The 13,697-nt window shown below is 43.0% G+C and overlaps 2 protein-coding genes across 22 annotated transcripts in view; one reads left to right on the plus strand and one right to left on the minus strand.

Annotated features, from left to right (window-relative positions):
- LOC110499208 (monocarboxylate transporter 7) lies at positions 1–12,438 on the minus strand. 2 transcript variants are annotated; one of them, XM_021576188.3, is made up of 7 exons: positions 12,182–12,323; positions 11,850–11,953; positions 4,473–4,727; positions 3,923–4,066; positions 3,691–3,819; positions 2,455–3,468; positions 1–2,266 (listed from the first exon to the last, which is right to left on the minus strand). In XM_021576188.3, the coding sequence occupies exons 2-7, from the start codon at positions 11,905–11,907 to the stop codon at positions 1,956–1,958; spliced, it is 1,911 nt and encodes a 636-aa protein (XP_021431863.3). In that variant the 5' UTR covers positions 11,908–11,953; positions 12,182–12,323; the 3' UTR covers positions 1–1,955. The 2 variants fall into 2 exon arrangements, with proteins under 2 accessions (XP_021431863.3, XP_021431864.3); XM_021576189.3 differs by lacking the exon at positions 11,850–11,953 and having other exon boundaries at positions 12,182–12,438.
- The window catches only part of LOC149974544 (arylsulfatase G-like), a 17,375-nt gene continuing 8,734 nt past the window's right edge, over positions 5,057–13,697 (plus strand). For 5 of the 20 annotated variants that reach the window (XR_016489456.1, XR_016489458.1, XM_090212826.1 and 2 more), the window contains exons 1-4: positions 5,057–5,157; positions 12,687–12,929; positions 13,215–13,402; positions 13,531–13,578. Coding sequence is in view for 11 of the 20 variants with exons in the window: in XM_090212826.1 (XP_090068952.1) it covers positions 12,700–12,929; positions 13,215–13,402; positions 13,531–13,578 (466 nt within the window). In the remaining 9 variants the exon portion in view is untranslated. Of the gene's footprint in view, positions 5,158–11,549; positions 11,733–11,815; positions 11,989–12,686; positions 12,930–13,214; positions 13,403–13,525; positions 13,579–13,697 lie in introns of those variants that run through there. The other 15 variants (XM_090212827.1, XR_016489457.1, XM_090212836.1 and 12 more) reach the window with 15 other exon arrangements.

Consider the following 13,697-nt stretch of genomic DNA (forward strand, 5'->3'; position numbering starts at 1 on the left):
ACGATTTCACATGTTTTATTGAGTTACAGTTCATATAAGGAAATCAGTCAATTGAAATAAATGAATTAGGCCCTATTCTATATGCATCTGTTGGTCACAGATACCTTAAAAAAAATAGGGTGCTTGGATCAGAAAACCAGTTATTATCTGGTGTGACCACCATTTGTCTCAGGCAGTGCGACAGATCTCCTTCTCATAGAATTGATCAGGCTGTTGATTGTGGCCTGTGGAATGTTGTCCCACTCCTCTTCAATGGCTGTGCAAAGTTATATTTGATATTGTCTAGAACTGGAACACGCTGTCGTACACGTCAATCCAGAACATCCCAAACCTGCTCAATGGGTGACATGTTTGGTGAGTATGCAGGCCATGGAAGAACTGGGACATTTTCAGCTTCCAGGAATTGTACACAGATCCTTGTGACATGGGGCCGTGCATTATCACGTTGAAACATGAGGTGATGACGGCTGATGACGGAGGTGATGACATTGCACGACAATGGGCCTCAGGATCTCGTCACGGTATCTCTGTTTATTCAAATTGCCATCAATAAAATGCAATTGTGTTTGTTTTCTGTAGCTTGTGCCTGCCCATACCATAACCCCACCACAACCATGGGGCACTCTGTTTACAACGTTGACATCAGAAAACTGCTCGCCCACACAATGCCATAAACATGGTCTGCGGTTGTGAGGCCGGTTGGACCTACTGCCAAATTGCACGACAATGGGCCTCAGGATCTCGTCACGGTATCTCTGTTTATTCAAATTGCCATCAATAAAATGCAATTGTGTTTGTTTTCTGTAGCTTGTGCCTGCCCATACCATAACCCCACCACAACCATGGGGCACTCTGTTTACAACGTTGACATCAGAAAACTGCTCGCCCACACAATGCCATAAACATGGTCTGCGGTTGTGAGGCCGGTTGGACCTACTGCCAAATTCTCTAAAACAATGCTGGAGGTGGCTTATGGTGGAGAAATAACATGACATTCTCTGGCAACAGCTCTGGTGGACATTCCTGCAAGCAGCATGCCAATTGCACGCTCCCTCAACTTGAGACATCTGTGGCATTGTGTTGTGTGACAAAACGGCACATTTTAGAGTGGCCTTTTATTGTCCCCAGGGTGCACCTGTGTAATGATCATGATGTTTAATCAGCTTCTTGTTATGCCACACCTGTCAGGTGGATGGATTATCTTGGCAAAGGAGAAATTCTCACTAATAGGAATGTAAACATTTGTGCACAACATTTTAGAGAAATAAGCTTTTTGTGCGTATGGACAATTTAGGAGATCTTTTATTTCAGCTCATGAAACATGAGCTTTACACTTTACATGTTGCGTTTATATTTTTGTTCAGCGTATGTTCACTCAACCTAAAATTAAAAGTTCAGTGAGCATACAATTCAACTTGAGAATGTATGTTTGTTCAGCTTTACTCCCAAATGAGATACAATTGTAAGTTGAATCAACTTTAATGTTATTTTTGGGAGGAAACTCAAAATCCTATTGCCTTACTATTGACCTTTGAAATCAAGTGTGAGCGTAATAAGGTTTCCCAGCTGACTTCATAAATGTAATAACTGGCCTCTACATATTGTTTGTATATCCTCTCTAACAGTACCATGAGCTAAAACACAGTGTTTTGATATTCAGGGAAGCAATAATAACATTGTTGTCTCAGTTTACAACAAGGTTTGTAGTGCTAATTTCACCCCTTACATCCAGGATGTTCAGTATGCCCTTTCCTTTGTTCAGTGTGAGTGACTGGAGATATGAAACCTTGCCAGACACCCGAAACAAGATCTGAAATCACACGATAGAGATTCCTTATCCGTCCATGGCATTCTTTATTCACAGATTTGTCTGATTTGTCTCAATCAGCACTAGCTTAGCCAAGACTTCAGTTCAGACTCTTATGGGGTTTCCTTCTGAGCTGTGTGATGTCTTTTCAAGTAGAGATTGTCATCAGTTGGCCTTTTTCAGTAATGATTTCCTGTTTCTGGTCCAAATCAAGGTCAACTTCTAGGAAGTCCTGAAGACTGTCTCTGTCCTGGGCCTCCTTCCCCTCTCGCTGAGGTACAGGGTTCCCTGGCCCCATCTGCAGGGGTTCTGGGCAATTTTGAGGCCCCCTCTTGCTGCAGCAGGGCAAGCCTCTCTTGGCTGGTCGTACCAGTCCCAGGAACACAGCTCCCAAACCCATACCCACCGCACAGGAGTAGAAAGCTGAGCCGTAGTTCTGAGTCAGGTCCACCAGAACACCTGAGATAATACAATTTTTAAAAGTTAAACGAATTCATAAAAATGATGCACAAATTAATCAAGTTATTTAATTAGATGATAATGAAAATAAAACCAATATCATTAGTGAGAGAGAGAGAGATAGAGAAAAAGAGACATGCCATGACAGAGAGCTGTGAATAAATATGAGACCTGAATGCATCTCTTACCTCCTAGAGGTGGTCCGGCCAGCCCAGCGAAGCTCTGTATAAACACATAGACTCCCGCGGCCGACGCCATCCTCTCTATGCCCACCACATCTTTCTCTGCCAGCATGGGTATATGCGTTGATGACACAGTGCCCATAAAAAAACCATAGAACCCACAACATATCGCCAGGCCCCAGAACTCCCACACCAGGGTAAAGGCCACCAGCACCAGGCACAGCAGGATTACACATCCTAGCAGCACCAAGGGCTTCCTGCCTCTAAACAGTTTCCTGCCTAGCACCCAACCAATGGAGAGGCGACCAAAGATCTCTGCAACCGCCATGGCGGAGAGCATGTAGGTTGCACGGTCACGCTCCACGCCACGGCTCACGCTCAGCTCAATGATGTAGAGCTGAGGGGCAAAGAAACCCAATGTGGCGAAGAGGCCGAAGAGAGCATAGCAAATGAAGCTGCCTTCTCTCAGCACGGAGAAGTCAAGGAGTTTGGGCTTTTGGGCGGATACTGTCCGTGTCTGCTCCTCGTCCTTCTCCATCTCCTTCTTACTTCCTAAGCACAGCTGTGAAGACACCTCCTTCTCTCTTCTCTCTTTTCCCTCCTTTTCTCCCTTCTCCTCTTTCCCATTCAGAGGAATATCCATCCCTGCCTTGCTACCATCATCCAGGACCTGGTGATGGAGGGACTGGACCCCAGAGTCCTCAGACTCTCCAGAGCTCAGGGAGTAACAATGAGTCAGCTTGTTCTCCTGAGAGTAGGAACTCTGCGGTGTGTAATAGCTATCCTTAGCATATGAAATGTCCTTAGTGTACAGTCTCTCCTTAGTGTAGGACTCCTCCTGTGTGTTCAGAGCCTTCAGCTCTTGGTCAGCCAGTCCACCTGTCTCTGTCTCCGTGGCTGGTCCAGGTCTAATGAAGATGGGTCTTAGCAAAACTCCACAAATGATGATGATGCCCTGCAGAGCTCCGATCACCACCAGAGTGTAACGCCAGCCGATACAGTCCCTCAGAGCAGAGAATGCTGAGGAGCAGATGGGGGAGAACAAAGAGGAGAATGTTTGAAATATAGTGGTCAGGGTTTGCAATCCAACCTCAAATTAAATGCGGGTTAATTTTAAAAGAAAAAGCAATTGAGAAAAGTGCGATTAAGGTAATGGGAAGGTTGGTAAACTGAAACATTGTATTTTTTAAAGAGAAACTTTGCTAGTAAGCAGAGGCTTTTAGTCCCACTGTGACCTCTTACCTGGGGCGAGGGCGAACACGGAGAAGGACTCTCCCGTGGAGGCGACAGCTGTGACCAGGGAACGTCGCTGGGAAAAGTACTGAGACAGTAGGGTGACGGTGGGCAGGAAGGTCAGACAGTACCCCAGGCCTGTGGAGTGGAGAGGACACACATGCACACGCACTGGTGACAACACTGGTGCCACTGTGACAGTTATGATGGTCAATATCCTGTGTGTATTTGTTTGTCTTACCTGCAACGAGTCCGATGGTGATGTACATCTCGTTGATGGAGTTGGTGAAGCCACTGGCGATGGTTCCTATGGAGATGAGGAGTCCACCAATCATAACAACTGGCCGGAACCCAAATCGGTTGGTCATTATAGAAGCAAGAGGAGCTGTGAGGAGAGAGGGGATAGGTATCTCTTGTTAGCACTAAGATATGACACACTATAGAGCATCTGACCATTTTCAGTTAATATCACCCAAAAAAGGTATTATGAGATCAAGGAGTCTGGCACAGTAACACAAGCCTTCACACTCAGCAGCTCTTCAGAACCAGAATTGCCCTGGACTAGGGTTTCTTAAACTATGGGTCTGGACCCAAAGTGGGCTCTGGGCATGTGAGAGGTGGGTCACAAGTTATGAGAATACATCTATAATCATGCACTATGTCTTCTTAATTTGGAGAACCATTTGGCTCACGAGAGGACAGTCAATTTCTCATTTGGGTCTTGATCTGAAAAAGCTTAAGAACCCCTGCCTTAGACCCTCTCATCCCCCATCCCCCATCGCCAGTCTCACCAGTGAAGCTCATAGTGAAGACGCAGATGGAGATGATCCAAGAGACTCGGCTGTTGCTCTCCCCAAACTCCCCCATCAGGTCCTGGAGGAAGATACCCAAGCTCTTGATGACTCCGTAGGTGAACACTTCCACCAGGAAGAAGGAGACCGCCACCACCCAGCCCCAGCCACCATCTGGGGGAGCCGTGTAGACGTTAGGCCCCATGTAGCGCTTCACTCTGGACCCCCACACTGTCATAGTTGGAGCAGAAGATGCTGTAGGGAAGGGGGCAATAGAGAACTTTTAGAAAAGGTAACAAGTAAACAACGCTTGTGATTGGGAAGAAAATAAATACATAGTTAATAATGTCAATGTTATTGGTATGGTATAAGGTGAATATATTAACATTAACGTTTGTGTGTGTGTGTGTGTGTGTGTGTGTGTGTGTGTGTGTGTGTGTGTGTGTGTGTGTGTGTGTGTGTGTGTGTGTGTGTGTGTGTGTGTGTGTATAAGGCTAGGATTAGCTGATTTATGAAGAGCAAATAATTTTTTTTGCAGTTTACATGTGACTTTCTGAGTCAGTCCCTCCCAACTGTAACGAACCCTCTGGTAACTGTGGGTATGTGTGAACGCGCATTTTTGGCGTGAACGTGCACGTTCTTCGAGTCTGCAATAACTCTGCAAGCAAGACGTCACTGTAAAGCGGTAATACAATCACTGTTACCTGTGGATTACATGGCAAAATTTCAATAAAACGTATCCTTTATCAATTTCATATGTTAGGTACATAGTTGCAGCTTGCAAACTATATTCGTTTTAGGTAATGTTATGATGAAAGTTGTTGCTGCTTACATCCGGAACAATGTAGCTTTTCAGGACACGTGGAGAAATGTCCTCTGGTCTGATGAAACAAAAATAGAACTGTTTGGCCATAATGACCATCGTTATGTTTGGAGGAAAAAGGGGGAGGCTTGCAAGCCGAAGAACACCATCCCAACCGTGAAGCACGGGAGTGGCAGCATCATGTTGTGGGGGTTTTTGCTGCAGGAGGGACTGGTGTACTTCACAAAATAGATGAGGAAGGAAAATGATGTGGATATATTGAAGCAACATTTCAAGATATTAGTCAGGAAGATAAAGCTTGGTCGCAAATGGGTCTTCCAAATGGACAATGACCCCAAGCATACTTCCAAAGTTGTGGCAAAATGGCTTAAGGACAGCAAAGCCAAGGTATTAGATTGGCCATCACAAAGCCCTGACCTCAATCCTATAGAAAATGTGTGGGCAGAACTGAAAAAGCATGTGCGAGCAAGGAGGCCTACAAACCTTTGTATCAAGGATCCTAATCGGTCCTGCAGCGTAATTAGCACATCTTTAATTACGCAACAATAACCACAATTCACACACACATAAACCTGTTTCACTCACTGCCTTTTTATTGTCGTTCCACATATCCAGTTTGCCTTTTCTCAACGAATGAATGAGCAATGCCGAATAGCCTATGGCATTGGTAACTCATCCATTCCAACGGTCATTACCTATGCTGCGCTTGTCTTCTCTGACTTGTCTGTCTTATAACCAAAAGTGTGTGTATAGATCTGTGGGTCGACCAACACCAATGTTTAATGTGCCAACATGTTATCTCATTCAGCCAGAGGTGGCCAAAGGAAAGACAAACAGCAGATAAAGTTAGGCCCTCTATAGACTTGACTCAGCCTAAAGTACAACACCAATACTACTTTACTTGTCTTATCCCATGGCATTATGTTCTCTTACATTCTAGGGCCTTCTAGATATTTTGTATCTAACCGATTTGGCTATAAGCTGTAAGCTATAAGCTGCCCAAGTATTTTAATCAGTAATTAATGTTAGACCACAATTTAAATTATTATAACTAGGCTACAGAGGTGATTATTGGGCCTCTTGAAAAAACTGTATTTACAGTAGGGAAATGGGAGAGGGTCATGCTTTTTCAATTTCAGTCAAGGGGGGGGGGAGGTTAGTATTATTTAAATCTAGTCCAGGGGAAGGAAGGGTCATGTCATTAATTACATTTCAATATTTCGGGGTGTTTTATAATGAGTTGATTATTAGGCTACATATAGATGTGTGCATAAAACAAGGCTGCATTACACACATCAATGGATATTCAAACCCTGAGTCCGGCCTGCTCTGCTGAGCAAAAACGGTTTTGTGTGCTGCTTAACCAATTGCTGCACTGTGTAATGCTACGTGGCAGTTTACGAGGAGAGTCAAAGTTTTCTTCTAAAATAATTTTTGATTAGGTCTAGTCCAAAAAATGTGCATGGACTAGCCTATAGCCCAGGGATAATCAACTAGATTCAACTGCGGACCGATTTTTTTTCTTGAGAGGATGGTCGGGGCCAGAACATAATTATAAATCATTTGTAGACTGCAAATTGACTGCAAGAAGCCAAAACATATATACAGTTGAAGTTAGACGTTTACATACACTTAGGTTGGAGTCATTAAAACTTGTTTTTCAACCACTCCACACATTTCTTGTAAACAAACTATAGTTTGGCAAGTCAGTTAGGACATCTACTTTGTACATGACACAAGTCATTTTTCCAACAATTGTTTACAGACAGATTATTTCACTTATAAATCACTGTATCACAATTCCAGTGGGTCAGAACTTTACAATCACTAAATTGACCGTGCCTTTAAACAGCTTGGAAAATTCCAGAAAATGATGTCATGGCTTTAGAAGCTTCTGGTAGGCTAATTGACATAATTTGAGTCAATTGGAGGTGTACCTGTGGATGTATTTCAAGGCCTACCTTCAAATTCAGTGCCTCTTTGCTTGACATCATGGGGAAATCAGCAAAGACCTCAGAAAAAAATGGTAGACCTCCACAAGTCTGGTTCATCCTTGGGAGCAATTTCCAAACGCCTGAAAGTACCACGTTCATCTGTACGAACAATAGTACGCAAGTATAAACACCATGGGACCACGCAGCCGTCATACCGCTCAGGAAGGATACGCGTTCTGTATCCTAGAGATGAACATCAATCCCAGAACAACAGGAAAGGACCATGTGAAGATGCTGGAGGAAACAGGTGCAAAAGTATCTATATCCGCAGTAAAACTAGTCCTATATCGGGAGGGTAGAAAGGCCGCTCAGCAAGGAAGAAGCCACTGCTCCGAACCGCCATAAAATATCCAGACTACGGTTTGCAACTGCACATGGGGACAAAGATCATACTTTTTGGAGAAATGTCCTCTGGTCTGATGAAACAAAAATAGAACTGTTTGGCCATAATGACCATCGTTATGTTTGGAGGAAAAAGGGGGAGGCTTGCAAGCCGAAGAACACCATCCCAACCGTGAAGCACGGGAGTGGCAGCATCATGTTGTGGGGGTTTTTGCTGCAGGAGGGACTGGTGTACTTCACAAAATAGATGAGGAAGGAAAATGATGTGGATATATTGAAGCAACATTTCAAGATATTAGTCAGGAAGATAAAGCTTGGTCGCAAATGGGTCTTCCAAATGGACAATGACCCCAAGCATACTTCCAAAGTTGTGGCAAAATGGCTTAAGGACAGCAAAGCCAAGGTATTAGATTGGCCATCACAAAGCCCTGACCTCAATCCTATAGAAAATGTGTGGGCAGAACTGAAAAAGCATGTGCGAGCAAGGAGGCCTACAAACCTGACCAAAATTCACCCAACTTATTGTGGAAAGCTTGTGGAAGGCTACCTGAGACATTTGACCCAAGTTAAACAATTTAGAGGCAATGCTACCGAATGCTAATTTAGTATATGTAAACTTCTGACCCAGTGGGAACGTGATGAAAGAAATGACTGTTATTCTGATATTTTCACATTCTTAAAATAAAGTGGTGTTCCTAACTTACCTAAGACAGGGAATTTTTACTAGGATTAAATGTCAGGAATTGTGAAAAACTGAGTTTTTAAATACATTGGAAATGTACAATTGTACACTGTCCGAATTGGACATGCTCAAATATACTACAGAAATGCCCAATTGAATGGCTCGTTGAACTCAGGATGGCCGAGCAGTGATAGACGTTCCTGAGTTTCAAGTCTTTACGTTAAGAACTGACTGATTTATAGAGGGTTGAATGCAGTGTTTTTCACTAACTACAGGTTGTGAAATCAAAACCACTTTTAGGGTGAATTTCAACACTCCCGGTTGCTCCAGGAAGCTTAGAATCAACACAGGTAATCATCATAGTGGCCTGATGGATTGACATTGAAGACAGTTTGATTTGGCAATCATAACCCACGTAAACAACAGGTTGAATTTAGGGAAGGAGGCAATGTATTCCTATGGGGAGAGATGTCATTGCAAACTGTCAGAAGAAAACACCCTGTTTTCACTGTTAAGGGTTAATACTACATGGTCAATGTTAGGTTTGCGCAGATCGGGAGGACCTTAGGAACGTTCCTGTGGTTGAATTGTGTTTCTAGCCTCAACGGTTCTGCCGCTGCCACCCAAAAGCACCTCAAATTTAGGTCAGGCTTCATTTTGCACGGTCACTGCAGTCAGACCGAGTGAGCTACGGTCAAGTGGGGCATCTCGTTGGACTCGGCATGGCCTAGAGACTATGGTGATGCCATTTGTTTTCCTTTTTGTGATGATTTAAGCCTCCCCATTTGATGGTGAAGTTCACATTTCCCCTTTAGGATATGAAGGGGACTATTCAATTAAATCTTTTTATGTTTATCTATAGAGATACAGGTGACCCTGAACACGTGGCAAAATAAATTTTGAAAATGGCCTGCACTGAAGAAAAGTTAGAGCATAACCTGTAAACCCATGTTGTCCTTAGGGAGCAACTCGAATGTGTCAGACTACATGAACCAGCGAGCGCAGCTAGAATAACTCTGTGGCTTATCCATCCCAACCTCCCCCCGAAGAGCCCATCAAAAATGGCGTGTCTCTGTATGACCAGGAGGCCGCAATATGTCCAAAGCATGTTAAAATCACTACTAGTCAGGCTTCATTCCGGGCCTACATTCTGCAACGTCGCTGCGGTCAGGCTGAGCGAGCTTCGGGCAAGTGGCGCATCTCCTTGAACTCGGCACGGCCTAGAGACTACGGTGATGCATTTTGCCAACACTTTTAGTGTTGATTTCAGTCTGTCCATTTGGTGATGGTTCATCACTGTTTAAACTTATTGGAAACAGACAAAAGTCAGCCATCAAGTCAGCGTCCATCAGTCAATAAGATATCATTCTGACACCAAACTGATACATACTGACACCAAACCCACTTTGTCCAACTCGTTTAGAAGCCAACTATCACATATTTCAGAGCCGGCTCAAAATTCACAGTGCCTTCTGTTAAAACCATTAAAAAAAATAATTTAACACGTAGTTCTAGCTGCGGGTTCAGTTCTGACAGAGCATAAATGCAATGGAAAATTTTAAAAAAGGGGCGGATTCTTAAGAGGTTATTAATGAGGGATTTAACATCACCAAATGGACAGGCTGAAATCAACACCAATGAGCAGTGTGAACATGCTCTTCTGCAAGTTGACAGTGTCCATTGCCAATGTATATCCAAGGACTTCCCATTACGAAATGGACATGCTGAATCAACATCAATGAGAAATTCTTACTTCCTATGATCAAACATGTCAACTAAACCCTCTAGGTTGATTCAGGGCTTAACATAGTGATATATATAATTTAGTCAGCATATATGCCATTTGGACATTTCTTATGCCATTTGGACATGGTACACTGACTTTTTGGTTCGGAAGCCGACTTCCTATGATCATATATTGCAAATGGACAAAACATAGGCCTTATGGACAAACTCAATAAAATAAGACAAATGTGTGGCCGTACGGTTACTACATATGTATAATTGACCATAAAATATGAATAATTGGCAAAAAAAACACACTTTTTATGAGGTTTTAACATTTTGAAAAAATTGAGATTTAGAAAATTTCACCCTTGGGACCTGACTTTGTGACCATTTCCCATATGAAAATCTATGGGAATTTTGGTTTATCACACTTGACATTTGCAATGTTCCCGGTTGCAGTATGGTTTTGATGAACTGCCGTCCATTTGAGTGGTATTTGTGATTGTGTATATGGTTCTCCCAATGCCAATAAGTTGCCATTAATTTTTTTCCATTTCATGGGGGTCTTACTAACAACGAGTGTTTTGTGTTGGAGCCTATTCCTTCCTATTTTAAGAAATAATAGGTAGGCCTTCATGTTTAGGCTATTGGCTGCTATATCCATAGATTTGTTGGTCAATTCCTTCACCCACCATAAAACTAAGAGTCAAATTGAGGAGGTATGATGAGAGGATATGCCATACATTTTATTACTGAAAATGGCAAATGATTTTGAAGAATATCAAATGTATCCGATTATATAAAGTGATCTATAACAGCGCTTTGGTCTGCGATGCTTTATGTTAGAAACAAGCTGTAAAATACCCAGGAAAGACGTGACTCCGATGCAAATGGGGATATCATTGTTTCGTTTCGTTGACCTTCAGAGGCTGACTTTGCTTGGGAAGTAATCTAATCCTTTCACTATCAATTGATTAATCTATTAACTTTCTGTACAGTAGAAGATGTTTAAACCCAGACAGCTTTTAGGGAAACACTTGTGACCTTCCCTCGTTGGGTTAAGCCACGGAAGAAGAGTAGCCAGCAGTTAAAGCTTACACTTTTCTGTGTCGGTGGGTTTACTCTGTCTGGGTTAGAAATGTAGGCCTAACTTTTGAAAGTACCATGCTCAGATTCCTAATGACGTCTTGGATGTAATTATTTGCAAACGGACAGTTTTGTTGCAAACAAGACAGACTGATTTGGCATGGGAGAAATGTGATAAAATGAACACATAGGCCTATTTCTCTGTCCATTCTTAGGCTGTAATTTCGGAAATTTGTGTGTTATAAAAAAAGATTCCTCTAATATGTCAAATTAATTAGAAAATGCATTTTTTCTACATATGATGATAGATTATTGCAATGCTTTTACTATAAAGGAGATCTTTGCATCCCTACTCATGTCCACGGCGGTCTGCGTACCCACAACCTCCTGACCCGCAGCCCGGTGCACTATCAAAATTCCACATTGCCATGTAGGCTACAGGACGAAGAACAGTTTCTCATAAATGAGGCTCTGCCTGGTCTGTCCAAGAAGTGCGGGTAAATGCCGTCCACTTTTGTGTTAATTATTAATTTAGCTGTAGGGGAGGGTCTTCTTATTTTTTTTAACTATATTTTGCTGAAGAGAGGACCATCCATTTTCTACAGGTAAACCTTATTATAAATAACATTCACTTTCTAACTGAAAAATCTCACTAATTTGGAACTGTCCGAATAATTATTATAATGAGAACAGAACTTTAGGCTCCTAACCTTATTCCTCACCTTTAGTGGACCGAATAACCACCGGTGAAAGCAAATACCCCGGGTGGGCCTCTGCCATATTGCTGCCACTTCTCCAATATTTTGAAGAATTAAGGAGAGGAGAGCTGAGGAGAAGAAAGCCCACGTCTTGAATTTAAAGGTAGCACGAGTTTGTGAAGGACAGCGTTGAACTACCCATTGTATAGGTCTCATGCTGTTGGCAACGTGGATTGTAGATAACTGTAGGTTTACTCTTTGCCAGCTCACTTGTTGCTCCTTTTCAATCAATACTTCTCAGTCAGATACAGCATATTTACTTCAAGATAGTAAAATGAGTATTGCATAAATCTTACCTGTTTTTCAGTTTTAGAGATAAAAGATCTGTCTCTATCCCAAATGTTTTTCACATTGTGCTGTGTGGTAATCCTGTGTGTGGTTCAGTTTATGACCGGTGAAACCAGTGACAACCTTACTGTGGCACTCACTTTCTCTCTCTCTCTCTCTCTCTCTCTCTCTCTCTCTCTCTCTCTCTCTCTTTCTCCTCTCTCTCGCTCTCTCTCACAGTCTCTCTCTCTCTCTCACATACTCTCTCACTCACACACACACACACACTCATGAGGAAACACAGGGGTTAAGGGGATTGGGTTACAATCAGTCAGCTCGGTCCTATATCAGTCTACTGCAGCCCCCTGCACCTAATAACTGTCTGAGTGCTGTCTGTGTGCAGTTGACCATGATTGTTATAATTGTTATAATAATGAATAATACATTGTTCAACCCAAAGCTGCTATAAAAGTGTCTCTTGGGACCTTAGTTTTGATCAGTTCTTTGCCTTGTCTTACTCTGTCACTCTCCCAGGTCTTGAACCAGAATGTCAGGGAGTGTCTTCCTGCTCCTATTAGCTGGGACCCTGCTCTGTGGGCTACTGTTCCACACAGTGAGCCATAATGAAGCTGGGGACAGGACCCGCACCAAGAGACCCAACTTCATCATCATTCTGGCAGATGATATTGGATGGGGAGACCTAGGTGCCAACCAGCAGGCAGGTCAGAGTTCAAGCCAGACCCCTCATCTGGATCTGATGGCCCAGCAAGGAATGAGGTACAGCTCTTGTTAGCCTGTTCACTAACCAACTAGCCTAACTTAAAGTAGGCTTTTTCTCACAGGATAGAACTGTCATGGATAACTGCAACAGGAGGTGGAGGCTTTAGTTCCAGTCCTGGTGTCAAATACCTTTATTGAATCATGAGCTACACATTTCTTACTTATGTATTGTATTTGCACACCCTGTAACTGTCTAGTCTAGAACCAGTGTTGGTCACCACCACTTTATTTGTTTAAAACACCATTTTGTCCTCCATAACCCCTTTCATATGTATCCTCCAGGTTGACAGACTTCCACTCCCCAGCCTCCACCTGCTCCCCGTCCCGTGCTGCTCTCCTCACAGGCCGACACGGCCTGCGGAACGGGGTCACACACAACTTCGCTGTGGGGTCCGTGGGGGGGCTACCCCTCTCTGAGACCACCCTGGCCGAGATACTGCACCAGGGTGGATACTACACAGCCATGATTGGTGAGAGACAAAGAGACCTCTTCTATTTTATTCTATTCCATATTTGATTATGTTTTGTTCTATTCTATCCTGCTCTATTCTATTTTATTCTGTTCTAACCCGTTGTGTTTTCTCTGTTGTAAGTGTAGGTAAATGGCATCTAGGGCACAATGGTCCATACAGTCCCACCAACAGAGGTAAGAGCCATTGAGTTCTTGAGTTAAATGGTTGACATATTATATCTACTATATCTATCTGCATGAAGCCACAGTAGTGCAGGTGTTAGAGTGAATGTGAGGTCTAAAACAATGAGTTT

This window comes from Oncorhynchus mykiss, chromosome 20 (genome assembly GCF_057628025.1).
Source record: "Oncorhynchus mykiss isolate SJ-2025 chromosome 20, ASM5762802v1, whole genome shotgun sequence".
In the NCBI taxonomy this organism is placed as follows: domain Eukaryota; kingdom Metazoa; phylum Chordata; class Actinopteri; order Salmoniformes; family Salmonidae; genus Oncorhynchus; species Oncorhynchus mykiss.